At 54.6% G+C, this 18,447-nt stretch overlaps 1 protein-coding gene and 1 long non-coding RNA gene across 2 annotated transcripts; both read left to right on the top strand.

Annotated features, from left to right (window-relative positions):
* Positions 1–3,209, top strand: LOC134148671 (uncharacterized). The gene is made up of 4 exons (XR_009960254.1): positions 1–93; positions 446–522; positions 2,263–2,383; positions 2,499–3,209. It is a non-coding gene; the product is annotated as an uncharacterized LOC134148671 (long non-coding RNA).
* Positions 3,210–7,848: 4,639 nt separating this feature from the next.
* On the top strand, positions 7,849–17,618 carry LOC134148791 (P2X purinoceptor 2-like). Its single transcript, XM_062591286.1, has 9 exons — positions 7,849–7,962; positions 9,409–9,513; positions 13,458–13,540; positions 13,817–13,897; positions 15,496–15,634; positions 16,647–16,792; positions 16,844–16,937; positions 17,334–17,399; positions 17,471–17,618. The coding sequence occupies exons 1-9, from the start codon at positions 7,849–7,851 to the stop codon at positions 17,558–17,560; spliced, it is 918 nt and encodes a 305-aa protein (XP_062447270.1). The 3' UTR covers positions 17,561–17,618.
* Positions 17,619–18,447: the final 829 nt, after the last annotated feature.

The following is an 18,447-nucleotide window of genomic DNA, read 5'->3' as shown; positions in this document are numbered from 1 at the left end:
GTTCTGGCTTCTGGGTGGCACTGTCTGGGGAGCATTTTTCCAACGGCCTTGTTTTGCAGCCTCTGGACAAATCCTAGGACGTGTCTTTCCAGGGTGAGTTTCTGTTACTTGGCAGTGACTATGTGGAGGTTTTCTTTCCTCCCTCCCTCCCTCTGTCCTCCTCCCTCCCTCCCTCTGTCCTCCTCCCTCCCTCCCTCTGTCCTCCTCCCTCCCTCCCTTTTTGTGTGTGTTTCTGGAGAGGAGGGTGTTTCATGCTTGGAGTTTACTAGAGAGAAGATGCATGTCCCGCAGATGGAGCCTTAGCAGCTTGTGTTCCCCAGGGGTGCAGAGACCATCAGGTGTGTCTTCAGTCTGTCTGAGTGATGTTCTGTTGTGGAGAAAACCTGCCTGTTTTTCTGGAAGTCTGCTGTGCCTGCGTATTCACTCTGCTCTCTTTCCTCTTTAGATGCCTGTCAACATTGACATCGTGTATCCCCAAATATTTGAAGGCTTTCTCCCTGTTTGTAACTTGTTTATTCACATGTAAGTACACAAGTTTGTATCCGTTTGGTTGTTACTTCTTCCAAGGCTTCAGTTCAGAGGGAATGGGGGTGGGGGATGAGGGCGGGTTGTTTTTTATTTTTTTGAGCACCTGTGAGCTGGTGGTGGCTGCAGCGCTCTCTGGTTTGGAGCAAAATGAAATTTGCAGGCGAGCAAGAGGCAGCAAGGTTGTAATAGAAAAGAAAAACCTTGGCAGCTGTCTTTTGTCTAAATCGATGCGTTACCTTTACTGTGAGGACTAGGAGGCTGCGTTAGTGACTTGATTTAGAGGGTGGGGGAGTGAAAGGGCGGGTTGGAGCGCCTGGGGGTACCGCGAATGGCCAGAAGTTCATCATCATACCCAAAAAGGGGTTTGAAGCCCTTGTTAGGTGAACTTGCCCCCCGAATTCGAGATGCCTTTGCTGCAGCGATGGGAGCGTTAAACACTAATCTGTGCGGGCGATCGTACTGTGTTAGTCTCCTGAGAGAAAGAAACATGCTTGGAATCAGAGCTAGGGTCTTTTCTTTTGAAATACATTGTTGTGGTGAATGGAGAGGCACCTCTTTTCTTGTTGAAAGTAATATGTATGTTTTGCCGTGAAATTTTTGATTTGTCTTGCGATTGAATTTGAAGGGTTTACTCAGAACTGAGGGTGAACTATGTTGGGAAATAGACTGAGGCCTAAGAAGGGTTACCCAAGGAAAGACTTTTTTTTTTTTTTTTTTTAAAAAAGAAAAGAAAAAAAGCCAAGGTGGTGTTGGTAGGGAAGAGTGCTACTTTCCAGCAAGGGCAGCTTTCTTCTAGGTCTCGCAGGTAACCTTTTCTGTCACTTCAGAGAAATGAAAATCTGGTTAGTATTTTTTTTGGAGGTGCTACTGTAAGCCGTCTGTCTGCTTTTAATGTTAACCATGTTTCACCTTGTTATTACTGGAGACCTGGTGTATTAATGTAGGCCTTCTCAAAGTAAAAACATGACCTCTGGCAAAGAAGATTGGGTGTGTGTAACAAACCACAAGGGCTGATGAGAGCAGAGGAAGTAAAATGGCACCAGTATTTGCTGGTTGGGATGGAGCTTGGATGGCAAGTGAGACATGCAAGCATGCCAAAAAGGCTTTGGCGTGGTAGTACAGAGAAGGGTGCTGATAGCACTGCGTAGTACAGAGGTAGCTGTTTTGGCTCTTGGGAGCTATGGGCTGTGTTCTTGTTTTCTGTGCTGCCTGCCCACTCTGATGGAGAGAACCTTCCGAAGTTAGTGCCATCTGTCACCCCTACTCCAAGTCACCTACGGCTGCCTGCCTCCTCGATGCTCCCAGTGGCTTTTCAACAATGTTTTCCTTCCCTATATTTTAAGTTTCTACAGACTGCTATTTTATCTGCTAGTTGTGGCATTCTAAAGAAACTATCAGTGAGATTTAAATAGCAGTGAGGTGTACGACCTTAACTGTGGCTTGCATCTGGGAGATTAGCTTAGTATAAGGTAGCTCTTCCCCTGAAAGAGTCAGATATTGCAGAGAGGACCCGAAAATTGGTGAGTGTACCTTGATATAGGCTATAGTTTAAATTCCAGTTCAGCTAATTGATCATCTTTCTGCCTTTAAGATCAGGTTAGTCTTGGAGCTCGGTAACGTGATAGTTCAGGAGATGATTTTTAGCTTTTTAAAAACTGAAACTGTTTCAGCTTTGCTTTTCCCACAGAAACTTTACTGCAACTAACCGGTGATTTTTTTTTTTTTTTTTTTTAGCCTTTATAGACTTCTCTGGTATACGCGTGAACAAACACACGTCTGTCGCCCGTTAGACTGCGCCTCTGCGTCCACTCTTGCCTATTTGGGGCCTATGGATTAGCGGCAAGATCACTTCTTGGTAATTTCACTTTTGATTCACAGTCTGCAGACAGGTCACACTGTAATGGTTATAAGATAGCCTGTTTAGCATGCTTAATGGAATTTTATCATGCTTTTCCCTTATATTTCACCAGATCCAGCTGGTGTTGGACGAAGAAGCCAGCGTCTGGCACGTGGAGTTGCTGTGTGTTTTCATGCAAGCAGATACCTCCCTAGGCAAATGGCAGTGTTAGGCAAATGACAGGATTTTATTTGCACCTCCCTTTATTCTGGTCTGTATATACACTTTGGTATCAAAACACAAGTCATTTCCAAGAATACTTTGATAATGTGTAGGCAATACGTTTTATGTTAAAAGATTCCAGCTTCAGCGATATATGATACAAACCTTAAAATTCAGGAGGATTTTCTAGGTCTGTAAGGGGACAAACATGCAAAATGTTCCTAAACCAGTGGTGGTGTAGCGGGGTCCCACTGCAGGAGGACAGATGGCATCTTTTCACCGTTGCTGGTGTAAGAAAGGAAGAAAACAGGACCCGGTGGGATCCCAGGTTCCTGAAAGCCCTAAATGAGCAAAACGCTTCAGCCCGTGCTAATCCAGCATGATTGAGGCCCGCTCCGAGCAGTCCTTAGGGTCGGGACCAAACCTACCTGCTGATGCCAGTTGTGGCGCATGAAGGATCTGGGTGCTCGTCTGCGCAGGGCAGGTGTTGGCATTGCCCCTCGCTGGCCTGCAAGGGGCTCGTGGGGCGCTCAGGAGAATCCGAGAAGTACCTGCTACAGGAATTAGACGCCTCTGGAATTTTAGCGACTGGTCAAAATCCTCATTTAGGCCATTAAATCGATTTTTGGATCCAACCGAGGGGCGTCTTTTTTTTCAACAGTTACAAAAATGCCAGATTATTTTTCCCCCAAAGTGTCAGTCTCTGCATTTAACTGCGACATGTGGATGCTTCTTCTTTATAGTTTCTCTGGGGAGAAAATTTGTTTCTTTCTTATTGAGCTGCCCAGGTTTAAGGGTGGGGGGGGCACATGCAAGCTTTTCAGAAACTCAGAGCTTAAACTCTTGTGCTTGCATTAAGGCTTGGAAACAGGTGACCTGGTTTCCAGCAGCCTTTGGCCCCCACTACTGCTCACCAACTGGAGCCCTGGGCTTCTGGTGACAGGAGCACCCTGCTTTAGAGCCTAGATGTAAATATAAGATCCTGACTTGACAACCCTGTTTTTAATCTCTTGGCTCATATACCTGCCTTTGCACAGCAGAAGATTCTCAGATTCTTTGGGGCACCAGTGAGCTCTTGGGGCTGGTCCCAGCAAGCTCTGCTGGGTTTTGTGGCCCAAAGACCTTGGTAAAGGTAAACTCCCTGGCTACAGCACAGTTCTGGGGCCTTTCCTGTGCATGGGACATAATTCCTCAAGCCTGTTTGTGGGACGTGGTAGGCCCCGTGCTGATCCTGCTTTTCAGCGGGTGTCATGTGGTACAGGAGGAGTGCTAATGCTCCTGGTTGGCAGATAGGCACTGTCCACAATTCTAGTGGCCACTCGCTATTTTGCCAATGATGTCCTGCGCCCCGGTGGAAGAATAAATGTGGAGGCCGCAGAGTGAGCAAAACTGTAACACAGGGACTTTGTTCTCCTGTAGTTTTATTTTGGTTCACAAAAATCACTTCTGGAGGGGGACGCACAATTTGCAAAATTGGACAGGAAGGACCTGGTTTCAGGTCTCGGGACAGGCATTCAGAAGCTTCTCCAGGGCCCGTTCTAAGTGGTTGTGTCTTCCTCTTCATCCTCCTCCCCTTTTGCAGTGTGGAGTTCATCTATCACTGCACAGATGCCAGCCAGCCAGGCTGCCACAGTGCCAGCTGAGAATATACAGAAGCCAACGAGACACAGAAAGATGTAGTCCTGCTTGTGCAGTTGGATCAGGCAGTCCAGCTGGAGCTGTGCCTCCACTGCGGGCATTTTCAAGCCGCGTAGACCTTCTGGCACGTAGCAGGTGATGTTCTCGGCACCTGCAGAGGGAAAAGCAGAAGCAAGACTAACTTGTCCGTGCCCTGAGCAATAGTGGATAGGAGTCCTGCTAGAAAAGCAGTGGAGGAGTTTCCTAAAGCCTTTGAAAAATGTCTCCGCACTTCACACTCCTTTCCCTGAACAGCCTGGGTGAAAATACGTAGTCCGTCCCTTGCCAAACCAGGTAGCCAGAATGATCAGAACAATTTCTGTGTTATTGTCGCGATAGGAAAATACTGCCGGTTGGATTATACCGCAATGGCAAGCTGTTGTACCTGCGCTGTTGAGTTCTGCTAACTGAGCACCTTCATTTTAATATAAAAGCACTTGTGATTTTTTTGAAAAAACCTTAAACATCTTCTGCCATGCCATAGGCTAAGCTGAAAGAGGTTGTTTTATGCTGGCATAGTGAGGTCTGCATCCACAGAGTCAAGCTGTGAAACCTGGGTTGTTTGCAGTTAGGGGTCACTGAGCTTGTTGTGTGAAAGAAAAAGAGGAAACTCCTCAGTAATTCAGTTCCGCCGAAATAATGACTGTGCTCTGCCGTATTGTAGTCTAGGCCGTGAGAAAACAGGTGCTGGATTTTCCCTCTGGAGCTAGTGAAGGCTGGGCGTAGTAGGAAGCAATGTCTCTTCCTGGTGTTTGTAGAAGGACAGTGTGGCCTCCAGCACAGCCGCCTCCTTCCCCCGGGGGTTTTGAAATCAGTGTGACAGACTCGGTTACTGCGACAGAACCGTGTCGGTCGCTGCTGGAAGTGCTGGATGGGTGGTCCTTCTTAGGGAAAGGGAGCAGGGGAGAGGGACGAGCAACAATTTATACTGTATTGTGTTATGTTGTATTTTGTTATCCGTTGACGAGTGGATACAGCTGCAGAGACCGTTGGTGCTGTTATCGCTCGCTGTCAGGAGCGTAACTGCGGGGCTCGTTCACCCTTACCCCAAGCCGTCGAGCTGTGGGAACTTCCCGCCTGCGCCTCGACCGTGCGCAGCTCCTGCTGAGCGTAAAACACTGGCACAAAGTGGTCTGTGAAGCTACAGTGGCTCTCTAAAGGCCGGGACAGGGATCTGCTTGCAGCAGATTTCAGTGCTCTGCATTGCCCCTCAGTTCCGTCTGTCCCACTGTCCCTCTGCTAGAGCTGTCAGCTCCTGGGACAACCCTCGTTTTAGGGCCGCCTAAGCCTGACAAACAGGGAGTTGCTTTTCCCTGCCTGGATGCAGATAGGCGCACGTGATCCGGGGTTCCCAGCATGGATACACTTACCTGCAGCATTAAAGTTTACCCAGTTCTCACACCAGTTCCAGGAAATACAACACCTCGTGCTGACTCACCCGCAGCACCTCGCTGGGACATAGCAGCAAAGTCTGACAGAGGAGGAAACTGGAGCTGCCTCCGCTGGCTGCTGCTGAGTCTTTCCGCTCTTTCTCCCCTGCCCTGACACGTGGAAGCAGGGAGACGGGTCGTTTCTTCCCAGCCCTGGCGCAGTCTGTTCCATCTCCTCCCAGCCTCATCAGAAAGGTTTCAGTAGGTGCCTTGGTCTCTTTCCCATCCTTCCCGGGATTGTGCAGGGACCCACACGAAGACGTCCAGTCCTCGCTGCCACTTGCTTTTCTGCTCGTAGCCTTCCAAACCGCCTGCAGTGAGCTTTACTCTCCTGTTCAGGGCTTCCACGTGTTATCTCCAAACTACCTGGCGGCTGCTAGGGGTAGGACTTCTCTACACTGTTCCATAACTGTCTGTAATCTGTATGAGGACAATAAGTACCTTTACAGGCATTTACTACGCCTATTAAGACACTCAGACATCCCTAATTCTGTTCTGTCCTAACACCAGCTTCCCTTGCCCTTCCTTATGGTTCTTTTCTGCCTTTTTCTTACTTGATGGACAAGTTTTCTCAAATTTCTTTTTTTTTCCCAGCTCTCCTTCAGTATTTTATTGTGAATTACTGAGGATCAAGCTTTTTTCATTGGTGCAGTGATGTGTTCCTTTTCAATTTGGAAAATCAAATACAAATTTCATAGCTGCATAACAAATTTTTATGCTTGGGACTAGTGTTTCTGTGAAAAAGGGAACCAGTGATTACTTTGCCTCATGAATATTCAATATCTGTGGTCCAGCTGTAGACTCTCTCAAAAAGATGGAAAAGAGCTGGATTTTGGTGAGCCAGATGATGGAAGGAAAGAAGGCTCCTGCCTTCAGTAAACTGCTCTTATTCGGGAGTAAGTGCCTTTCTGCTGCAGAAGTCAGAGGAACTCAAGCGAACGCTCATCTGCAATGCATGTACATTGATTATTTTGGATAACTTAAAACAAAAGTGAGCCAATTTGCTCTGGGATGCTGGAGGAAGAGTGGGAACGTATGAAGCCCGTCAGTCATAAGGATACAGGGACGCTTTTCTGACCACAGTCTTAACTTGCATTCTGTTTCACCCTGTCAATCGCATTTCACCGGTACCCAAACCAGAACCCCCCATGGGAACAGCAAAAGTCTTTTGCCGAGTTCGGAGCATTTGGATCACGGCTTGATCCTGAGAACCTGTCAAATGTACCTGCTTTGCCAGCTAGAAGCACTGTGATAGCTGGAGGTTATAGGAACTGTCGTTTCGATCTGCTTTAGCACAACAGCTGCCATATTTTTTACGGAAAAAGGCATTGCAGGAGGCGTTTGAGGTGAAGGGGACACTGGCAGAACGGTGGGCAGCTCAGGGATGGAGAGAGGCTGAGCAGAGCAGGACAGAACAGAGGCAGGAGCAGAGCACTTCCCACATCTCCACGGAGAGAGGGGTTTTTAACGGACTGTTATGGACGCAGCGATACTGCAGCAGCAACAAAAAGATACAGTCTATCGAGCAGCTGAAGAAAAGGCAGGAAAATCAGAGCAGTAGCCTTCTCTGCAGCTCTCCCCAGAGCCTCCTCGGGCTCCTCACTCTTGGCACTGCAGCTGTAAGGTGCTTGTGACTCGCAGTGACAAAAGTGATAACAAGCTCGCAGTGATACCGCCTGCAGCTGGCGCAGGCACTTTATAGAAGTAGCAATATCCTAGCTACTGGTTACGCTTCCCGATGCGTAAAGTGAAATCCAGACCATCCCCCAAGAGGTTCTCCCGGCAGTCCAGATAGACCAGGTCAGCGAGGAAGCTCAATTCCACTGCAGGCAGGTATGAGATCTTGTTTGCTGCCAGAATCAGCTGCCTGGTATCCAGTGGGATGGTCACAGGGAGCTCTTGCAACTGTTGCCCTGTGCAGTTCACTTCCAGGTACTGACAGCTGCACGTGCTTGGGCAGTTGATAGTCTCTGATGCCAGCCCCAGCCCCAAAAGAAACATGAGGCTCAGGGGCTGGTGTCCACCTGGAAGAGACATGATCTAACACCTCCCAGAGTGCACGGCCCCTTAGGGAGTACAGACAGACAGGCACGGAGGAGCTGCAAAGGAGGGGACCTAGGGAAGTGGTTTCGTCATTGCAGCCATGCTGACGAGATGTCCAGCGGCAAGGCTGTTGGGAAGCGCTCTGCTTCTGTGGCTCACCTGGCTCCTTGGCAGCCTGCCTGGCTGGAAGCGGAGCCGCGTTTCACCCACTTTCTGGATCTGCAAGTGCAGGGCGGTGGCTAGAGTGTCTCCATGTCACGCTCATTGCCAGCTGACACCTCCGTGATGTCAGCAGCTTGCAAAAGCCACCTAGTTTGGGGACACTGACATGACCGGCCTTGCTGAGCCCGTGCTGCTTTCGTCGGAGTGAAAGCGCACGCCTGTAGGCCTACGAGGCAGGTGCGCCCTGGATGAGGACACCAAGTGTGTGCAGGGCCGGTGTGAGCAAATGCAGTTGCTGTCACAAATAATGTCAAAAGCCGAGGCGTGGTCATTTGTGTAATAAATTGTAACTATTTGTTCATTGTTTAGAAGGAGGAATAAGCCGATGGAGGGGGAGGAGGAGGTTTTACAACAATCAGAGTTGAGACATGGTGTCAGACAAATAAATTATGGTAAGCACAAAAGCTTATATGACCCCTTGTGGAACCAGTGTCGGGGCCCTAGCTATCTTGCAGGACTATGAAGAGCTGAAGTAAGCAACAAGCTGCTCAGAGGTTTTGAAGGTAAAAGGATAAAGAAAGTATAAGCAGGCGCCTGTAATTTTCTCACAGAACAGCATCCCAAAAGGGAGTCAACACAACAGATAAGCAAACCCCTGTGATCACTCACAAGGAGACAAACCAAAATAAAGAGACAGAAGAAGACCACAGCCTTCCTCTCCACGACCACCAGAGAGCTTCAGACGACCCCCCCCAGCAACTCACACATGCGCGGGACGCACCGGGAGATTACAACGCAGACTATAAGGGGGGACTGTGTGTGAGGGAGGCGCGCGCCGTTGGCGGAGCTGAGACTCCCCGGCCGCCCAGCGCTGTTTTGCTTGTGGCTGCTTAATTAAATAAATTGTTCACATGATTTAACAAACTCTCTGTATGAATTGACCTTCAAGAGAGTAACTTATGACACGCAACTGCCCCTGCGACGGCGCCGCTTCGGGAGCAGCAGCCGCTTCCCGCGCAGCGCCGCCGCCCCACGACAGGCCGCACCGCGCCGGGTCGGGCCGGGTCGGGCAGGGCCGCGCCGGGCGCCGCCGCGCAGGCGCGTGCGCGGCAGCGGCAGCCGGGGCGGGGGCGGGGCCTGCCCGGGAAGGTGCCGCGAGGGGCGTGGCCAGCGCAGCCGCGGTGCTGCGGGGCAGAGGTCGAGGAAGAGAGCGACCATTGGCTGCGGTGCCGCTCTCTGATTGGTGCTCTCCCTGGGGAGGCGGGGCTGGCAGGCTTCCCGCTCGCGGGAGGTGGGGGCAGCGCGCGGGGCGGGATGGTGCTGCGGGGCGGCGCGGAGCCGGGCGGCGGCGGCGGCGGCGGCGGCGGCGGCGGCGGCGGCTGGGGGGGGCAGTGAGCACTGGGGCCAGGCGGCAGCGGGAGGTGGGGGGTGGGTCGCGGCGGGGACTGGGCGGCGGCTGGCGGCGCGGCGTCCTGCAGGGACGATGGCTCCTCGCTGTCCTCCCTCAAGCGCCTGGAGCGCTCGCAGCGCACGGAGCGGCTGGACACACTGTTCGGCTTCGAGCGGCCCACGGAGCCTGGCGAGCGCACGGGCTGGCTCATCAACATGCACCCGGTAGGACTGGGCCGGGGGGGGATGTCACCGGCGGGGGGTGTCACCCACAGGCACCTGGTAGGACTAGGGGGGACAACGATGGGGGGGTCACCGACATGCACCGACATGCACCTTGATTTAACAAACTCTCTGTATGAATTAACCTTCAAGAGAGTAACTTATGACAACCACCACCTTCCCCACACTCCCCGCTCCAGCAGCATCACACTTTGGCATGCTCATACTGCTGTCCAGCCCAAAGGCTTCATCAGTGGCAAGGGTAGGAGGAGAAGCTGCTCTCTGCAGAGAGCCCTCAAAACCCGCACACCTGGACCCAATCCCAGGCTGGCACCCCGCATCTTGCAGTTGGGCTGCTAGGGTATGGCTCTGACGAGTTCCCGCTGGCGTCTCTCTGCCATGCATGTCTCCACTCTGTCTGAACCCTGCTGGTACCTCCGCCACCTCCTGTGGAGCAACTCTCTGCAGTTCAGGGCCACCAGACAAGGAAGAGCTACCTTTTCCCTGCTTTAACCCATTCTGCCACCAGTTTCACTGCATCACTCCAGTTCCCCTGCAACATTTGGTGAACAGGAGCTCGACACACAGCTCACCCACTACTTTCTTGGTCCTGTAGCCTGCATCGCCCCTTTCTCCTCTCCTCGAACCTGGCAACCAGATGTCCTACCTCTGCTCCCCAACCCTTCCTGCAGCCTCTGTCTGTCCCCTGCTGGCAGCCCTGTGCCTTGCCTGCCAGTCCCTTCCCTCGCCTCCAAGCCCTGTCCCTCATCTGCAGCCCCCGTCCCCTGCCTGCAGCCCCCATCCCTCGCCTGCAGCCTCTTTCCTCTGCCTGCTGCCCCACCCGTGGTGCTGTGCTGTGAGTGCCAGCTCCAGACTTCTCCACTTGCGTCCGTGCTGACCATGCCCGTCCCTCACCGTGGTCCCCATGGCACAGCAGGGGTTGCGTCCGTGCTGGGCTGGGGCTGTGTGGCAGCTGTGGGGCGTCGTTGGTGGTGGGGTGAGGGTGGGGGTGGGGGGGGGGTCAGTCCTTACTGCTCCAGTGGTTCCCCGAGCTGTGCCATGCCGTGCCATGCCGTGCTGTGCCATGCTGATCACGCCAGCAATGGGTGCCCGGGATTGCCTGTGGGCGCTGTGCAGCTACTCCACCCCACAGGTGATGGTGGTGAGGAACGGGCACCTCGGCACCACGCACCGTGCGCTGCAGCTCCTCGTCCTGCTTTACTTGGTCAGGCGAGTGCGGGGCTGGGAGCTGCTGCCTCCCGGTGGGGCATCGCTGCCGCACGGTTTATCCCTGCTCCGCACACAGCCCCTGCGCAGCCCCACAAGTTGCCAGGGCAGCTTCTCTTGCCTCTGCCGGGAGAGGGGGAAGGCGATTGCAGCTAAAGCCATAGTGCTGCAAGAGGCGGGGGGCGCAGCGTCTCTGTCCTACCCTGATGGTGATCTCCCCGTGCCCTGTCCCATTGCTCCAGTCCCTTCACATCCTGCTCTAAGGGCCACTTTTCTTGTACGCCCCCGACTGGGACCCCTACAGGGGTGCTGTCCCTGAGCCTTGTCCCATTTTTCCCACGTGGCCTGCACACCTGTGGATAGCACGACTGCAGCTTGGCAATGCTGGATCCCAGGGATTTCTACGTCTGCAGGAGATGGGTAATGCTTGGCTGCTGAAGGAAGTGGGTGGCAGAGCTCTGCCTGTGCTTTCTGCCAACCGCGAAGGCCTGCCCTGCGCAGGCGAGGTAGCCGTGAGGTGCAAATCCCAGGCCAGGGAGGCTGGCTCTCCTGAGACTGCCCTGCTGGGGCGCTCTGCTTGCCTGTGCAGAGCAGCTTGGCAAGGGCTATTTGCAGGTGGCTGCCGCGGCTCCTCTGTGGCACTGAGGACCTGACGCTGGCCTCATCCCATCCCTGCCTTTGGGATGCTTTCACCTTTCCTGAGCTGTGCAAAGCCCAGATTAGCAGGTACTGCTGGCAGCCAGAGAGAGCAGGGTGTTGGTGCTTGCCCTGGCACGACTCTCCACACACCACCTCCACCCTCTCCTGTGCCACAAAGCAGCTGTGCTGGAGCCTATGCTCTCCAGAAGCTGCTTGGGACAAGGTGACGGAGGGGCCATGCCCGCAGGCTGCGGGAGATACCGCAGAGACCGTGGGCATGTGTTGCTGTACAGGGCAAGGCGAGTGTGGCAGCTCTCTCTTAGCTGTCTGTCCACTCTGCCTGCCTTTGGTGGCTCTGAGATTACCTCCTTGCCCACATATTGCCCCATACCATGATCTCCTGGAAGCGTGACTGGAAGTGGAGCAGAGGGATAGGAAAGAGAAGGCGCAGCTGGAGCATTGCAGTGCCAGATCCCAGGGACTTCCAGAGCTGCAGGAGATGGATGACACGTGCCTGGTGAACAAAGTAGCCGAGCAGAGCCCTTCCCATCCTGCCTGCTGCCCTCAAATACCTCAAATGGCAGCAGAGCCCTGTGTCTCCTAGCCCCATGTGCTGGTGCCCACAGATGGTGCTAGGGAGCACCTGTTCCACTCCGGTTCCCGGGGGCCACGTGTCCGCTTTGGCAAGGCAGCACTAACGCACACACACACACACACACACAAGCACCCTTCACCAGCAAGCAGTTTATTCATAAATACTTACAAAGAGACCGACCCAATGGAAATCTCGAGAAGGACCACTCCAATGCTTGTCCCAATCGTCTACATGATGAGATAGAGAGAGTTGGCAGGTACAATCCTTTTGGGCGTTCCCGAGGAGGCAACTTGGCCCTCTGTTGTGTAGCAACTTCCCTCTCCTTTAGAAAAATTCCAGTATTTATGGTTATTCGCCCCCAACCTGCACAGCCGAGGTGAGGCTCTGACCTGCCTTTCTCCCTTCCCTTCTCTTCTCTTGTCTTGCTTGCTTTGGGTGGCCTCTTGGAGCAGTAGATGAGCAGCAGACTTTCTGCAAGGGCTTCCCAACTGCTCCTTCATCCAGATGGACCCAGCAAAGGAAGCTGTCGTGTGTGGTGGTCCCCGCTGCCTGCATGGGGACTCCTGTGTTCCCTCCTCCAGGCCCAGCACTGTCCTTGGCTCCCGATGAGGCAACCATGGCTGCGTCCCAGACACATTGGGACTGCATGTTAGGTCACCTTTGCAGTGCTGTGCGGCAGGCTCAGCAGAGCTTGGGGAGCTTGGCACATAGCACCGGGCAGGGCCCTGTGGCCTTAGCCAGGCAGGTGCGCCATGCTCTGCCTGCCCTGACGAGCAGCGTCAGGCCTCTGTGGTTTTGGATGGTCAGGGCGGGAGAGGGCACTCTCAGATCAGGTCAGGGGAGGCTCTGACATTCACGTGATGTTGGTGCCTGTAGCTCTCCTCTGCCGCTACCAGTTTGTGGCAGGGATCCCCCTGCCTGCCTTGGCCTGGGCACTGTTTGGGGGCTGCTGAGTGAGGGATCACGGGAGGGGAGATGTGTGGAGACTGAGCGGAGCTTGCTGGCGGATGCAGAGACGTGGGGAATGCTAGTGAGCACAGCTGCCCCTGGCTCAGTTCCCATGCAAGGAAATGGAGAAGAGGGTTGACTGTCTACTCCGGAGGACACACCAAGGAAAGCCATGCTAGAGTAGGGCCACCGCAGGCACGCTTAACGGCTGCTTACCCCAGGCAGCTTGCAAGGGCTGGCACCCATGCAGAGATGGGGAAGCACATGGGGTGCCCCGTCCCCTCTGCAGCCACAGCGTAGGACTACCAGGTGCATGTCCTGTTCTCACCATGTCCCCCATGACCCTGCAGGGGCTAACAGTTTGCAGTGCTGTATGCAGCTGCGACCATGACTGCACCCCTGGCGACATGGACATGTTGGGCCACAGAGAGCTGGGCATGTGCAGGGACAAGTGATCTGTGCAGCACTGCGCACTGGGCAGGATCCTATTTACCAGGAAGTTCAGCGTTGTGTGTTCGTCCTCACAGGGCAGAAGACAGGGCGCTGCGTGCCCAGTGCTGGCGGCACCGAGAAGAGCTCTGAAATGCTGGCTTGGTGTCCAGCAGAGGAAGCGAGTGTTGGGTACGGGCCCCAAAGATGGGTCATGGCACTGGGGAGGAGAGTCCTCTGCTAGGATGGAACAGGCACCAAAAGGCTGGCCAATCTTCGAGGTCCCGTTGGACACCAGGGGATGCTCTGGGTGGGACACCTCTGAGGGTGCTCTTGAGAGGTTTGGCCCCTTCAGCAACAGGCCATGGCCTAGGGAGGCGGTGCCATGGCACAGGGATGGCCTTGCACAGGCCATGCCAACAGGGACCATTTTGCTCCCGAAGCCATAGTGCTTAGGTCTCTCCACAGTGAGTCCCTGGCAAAGATGGCACCACAGTTCCCCATCCTTATCAAGAGGAACACCCACTTCCCCTGCTTCGGCTTCTCCAAGGATGTCCATGTGGAAGAGATCAATGTAGGGCCTAGGGATGGAGCAAGTAGACCAGTGGGTACCCAGGCTGCCATGTGTGTACAGGGTATAGAACAAAGTGGAGAGCAATATAGGTGATGCTAAGCAGCTGAGTGCAGGTCAGGCCCTGCTGCTGGGACCAGGACAGCCTTGCTGCAGCAGCAGTGCTTTGTAGTCAGGTCTTTGGCATAGTGGGGAGAAGGGGGCCACCCTGGCCCTGCACTTGCATGTGTGTTGTCTGATTGTGTGTGTGTGTGTGGAGTGCAGCCAGATGCCTTCCTGAAAGTGCAATGGTGGATAGCACAGCCATTTCCCGTAACAATTAGGTACCAGAGGAATGAGTGTTCACTGACAGCAGGGAGATGTGGTTGAAATACGTGGACAAGCCTGAAGGATGGAGAGGCAGGAGTGGAGCTGTGCAGGAGCAGTGCCATTTGGCAGCTGGAGGAGATGCCGGCTTTTCACAGGGGATCCCTGTTCCTAAGTTGCTCCCAGAATGACGGAGGTTGGAAGCACCTCTGGAGATTGCCTAGTTCAACAGCTGCTTAAAGCGGGGTCACCTACAACAGGTTGCTCTAGGCCAAGCCAACTCGGGTTTTTGGTATCTCCGAGGATAGAGACTCTCTAACCTCTCTGGGCAACCTGGTGCAGTGTTTGATCACCCTCACTGTAAAAAAAATGTTTGCTCTTAAGTTCAGACACAATTACTGTATTTCAGTTCACTCTCATATGATCACGGGGCACCACTGAGAAGAGCCTGGCTCCATCCTCTTTACTCTTACCCATCAGGTATTTGTACACATTGATAAGATGCCCCTGAGCCTTCTCTTCTCCAGACTTAACAGTCCCATTTCTCTCAGCCTCTCCTTGCATGAGAGATGCTTCTAGTCCCTTCATCATTATTGCTGGACTTGCTCCAGTAGGTCCATGTCTTTCTTATACTGGTGAGACCACACCCACACACAGCACTCCAGCTGTGGCCTCACCAGTGCTGAGGAGAGGGCAGTAATCACCTCCCTCAACCTGCTGGGACAGGACGTTTTTTTGGTGCTCAGCTGCTGTCTCCGTGATACGGAGTTCTCAACCCTTACTCCATCCATCTATCCTTCACTCTTGCTTGCCCCTGCCTCCACTGAGGAAGGTGGTGATGATGAGGATGGTAATTATTGAGAAAGAAGGAGCAGGAATGCTCACACTGGTGGGTAGATATGGGGCATGTGGCCTTGCAAAGGGAGCGGTTGAAGTCTTTGGGAACAAGAATCCCTTTGAAAATGCCAGCATCTCGCCAGGTAACTACCCCAGGGTTCCTCCTCTTCCTGCTCTCCACCCTCCTGCTGTGCAGGCCATCCCCTAGTCAGTCATGTGCATTTCTGAGTGCCTGCATACATCCACGTCTGGTATGTAGTTCTCCTAGGAAATCCCTTCACCGTTCATCAGCTGGGACCATCAGTGATGGTATGGATACCAATGAGCAGAGCTGGGGTTTAATGTTTTGTTTGGGTGCTTCACGATATTAGGAAGAAAATTGAGGCGTATTGGTGTGCTGCTCTATGCCATGGCTCTGGTTTTGTCTCCCCAGGGGCAACATTCAAGCTGCTGAGAGCAGTTACTTGAAAAGCTGCACCTTCAACACCACCTCTGCCCTTTGCTGCCCCATCTTCAAGCGGAGCTTCATCGTGGAGCAGGCGGGAGAGAACTTAAGGGAGCTGGCAGAGAAGGTGTCATGTCCTGGGAGGATGGTCCTCCCAGAGGGCCCAAGGTCTTGCTGGCTGGGCACAGGGCGTTCCCTCAGCACCTGCTCTAGTGCTTGGCTCCACGGGATCATCACTCACACACTGGCACTGTTGAGACTCAGAGGCAGCTGGAGGCAGGTCCCTGGCCCTGCTGCCCTGCCAGTATGCTGCAGGGGCTAGCTGGGATGAGCTGAGGGCAGTGGCAGCTTAGCCAGCCTCAACAGCTCGGAGCACAGCACATCCACTGCAGCCCCTGAGCAGTCCTTTCTGCCCACCTTGCACATGCAGAGCCCTGCAAGGCTCCCAGGCCCAGGGTCTCTCTTACGAGGCCCCTGTGCAGAGGCTGGAGAGCAGGAGGCCAGCTGGCAGCAAAGCATAGACTGCAGGTGTGCCTGTATCACTGCCAGGACTGGCAAGTTTGCTCGCCCAGTGGTGGGGACTCATTCCCAAAGTGTGTGAATGAGTCTGGAGACATTGCCAGGGGAGGGCAGTGCACCCAGCATTTGGTCTCCAGCCCCATCCGGCCCTGCTGCCTCTGCTGCCCTTTTGGGAGTAGATAATTCCCATCCAGGGAAGGAACTCAGCACTGTTCCATCCTCCCTCCAGGTTCTGCATCCCCTGCTCAGCCCCAGCACCCTCCAGACCCTAGAGGCCCCCCACTCTGCATCTGGGAATGCTCCCTGATGCCTAGCCATGCTCCCAACTCAGCTGGAAAGCCCACTGCTGGGGCAGAGCTCCCCTGGGTAAGCAGCCTTGCAAGCAGTGCTGCTGGCTTCCCTGGCAGGGCCGTGTGCCCCAGTATGGTGGCATTCCCGGCCTTTCCCAGCGGGTGATGAGGATGACAGCTGTGCTAACGCCTGAGTGGGGGGAAATGCCCTGCTTGCTTGCTGGCTTATCATGCCCATGGCCAAGCTGTGTGCACAGTAGTGCTGTGCCCTGGGCTCACTGTGTCCATGGTGTGCTGGTGCTGTGCTAGGCCTGCTGGTTTCTGCTGCAGGGTGGGGTGGTCATCAACTGGAACTGTAACCTGGGCCTGCCTGAAACTGACTGCAACCCCCACTACTCCTTCCACCGCCCCGATCCCAAGACCACTGTCCCAGGCAGTGGCACTTGCAGTCCTGCATCCTCCTCCTGCCCTCCCTGGTCCTGCTGTGGCTGGTCCCCATCACTGGGCCCTTCTACCTGTCTCCCCAGGAGGTCTGCGAAGTATTATAAATGGAACAGGACCCACACACGAGTGTTGATCAAGGCCTGTGGGATCCATATTGATGTCATCGTGCAGGGCCAGGTAGGATTTTGCATGGTCCATGTGCTACTGGGGTGCATATGTGCATAATATGCTGCCGTGGTGCTAGGACCGTCCTGGAAAAGCAGCTCTTCTCCACTGCTGCCTCAGAGCTGGGATGAACACAGCCAGGCCTCTTCTGCTCAGCCTTGCAGAGGAATGGGGGAATCCCAGGTGCCTCAAATTAGAACCTTTGGCAAAGTGTGCAAAGTGTGCTGGAAGGAAATGCAAGACCTCATAGTGTGCGCTGCTGCTTGGGTAGGTTGTCCACACTGTGGCTTGGGCAGAGGGAGGTCTCTGCTCAGTCTCATTCCTTGTGCCCAACCCAGAGTGAATGCAGGCCCAGGCAGGAGGCAACCTGGGCTGGGCAGCGATTGCTGATCCCATCCTTTCTGCCAGGCAGGGAAGTTTAGCCTGATCCCCACTGTCATCAACCTGGCCGTGGCTCTGACCTCACTGGGAATGGTGAGTATTGGTGCCGGGGGCTCGGCCCAGCTGCGCACTCCCAGCACTGACCTCCCTCTCTCACCTTCCAGGGCTCCTTCCTCTGGGACTGGATCCTGCTGAGCTGCATGAACAAGGACCAGGTGTACAGCAGCAGGAAATTTGAGCAGGCACCACCCTAGATCCTGGCCCTGGAGGTTTGGTCCTCTGGGACAGAGCAGTGGCCACGCTGCCAGCAAGGCAGGGCAGGGTGCCTGGGCACAGCTGCAGGGTGGGCAGCAGCATGTGGCTGGGGCTGCCAGGGCATCTGGCCCCTCCAGCCATCTCTCACCCCCGCGGCAGGCGGAAGGTGCCTCAGAGGCTGCTCCACGACATACAGCACCTCAGGGCTCTCCAGCCTCCAGAGAGTCTGTCCCGCAGGGACTGACCGCTTGTCCCTCCCCCACCACGTACAACCACAGCTGGAAGGAGCCACTGTGCCAGGCAGCAATAACACTTCCTCCGTCCGGGCCCTGCTCGACTCTGAGCTACCTGCTTTTCCCACGCGATGATCCCTGTGCCTGGCCAGGATGCACCGGGCACCTTGCCGGCTGCTGCTGCTGGCCACCAAGAGCCACGGCCCCCTCCCTTCCCTCAGCCATGCTTCAAGCAGCTCCAGGCAGGTCCTGCCCCATGGCTGCCAGCTGCTGTGAGAGGCTGGGGGTCAAGAAAAGCCCCAGTGGCAGGGCAGACCCGTGGTGCCCTGGCTGGCTCCTGTGGGGGCTTTCAGGAGCTTTTGCTCTGGAGCAGAAGGCAGTGCCTGACTACTGGCTCTGCTTCAGCACACCGGGAATGGGCATTACCATTTTCTGGCTGGCTTGGAGCGCTGGCAGCCCCATCCTGGAGCAGCTCCTGGCTGCGGGCACCCAGGGTGCTGGGGGCAGGGGTGGGCACATCTCGAGTAGGCCTGCCCTGCTCATCCCCTGTGCCCCTGCAAAGCTGCCACAGATGGAGCTGCAGCAGTGGTGGTGGCCCTGGAGCCGTACTGAGGACTAGAGCAAGTCCTGCACTAGCCAAGCAGCCAGTACCC

Source organism: Rhea pennata, chromosome 18 (assembly GCF_028389875.1).
Source record: "Rhea pennata isolate bPtePen1 chromosome 18, bPtePen1.pri, whole genome shotgun sequence".
Taxonomy (NCBI): domain Eukaryota; kingdom Metazoa; phylum Chordata; class Aves; order Rheiformes; family Rheidae; genus Rhea; species Rhea pennata.
The sequence above is the reverse complement of the archived record's forward strand: the minus strand, read 5'-3'. Positions and strand labels throughout refer to the sequence as shown.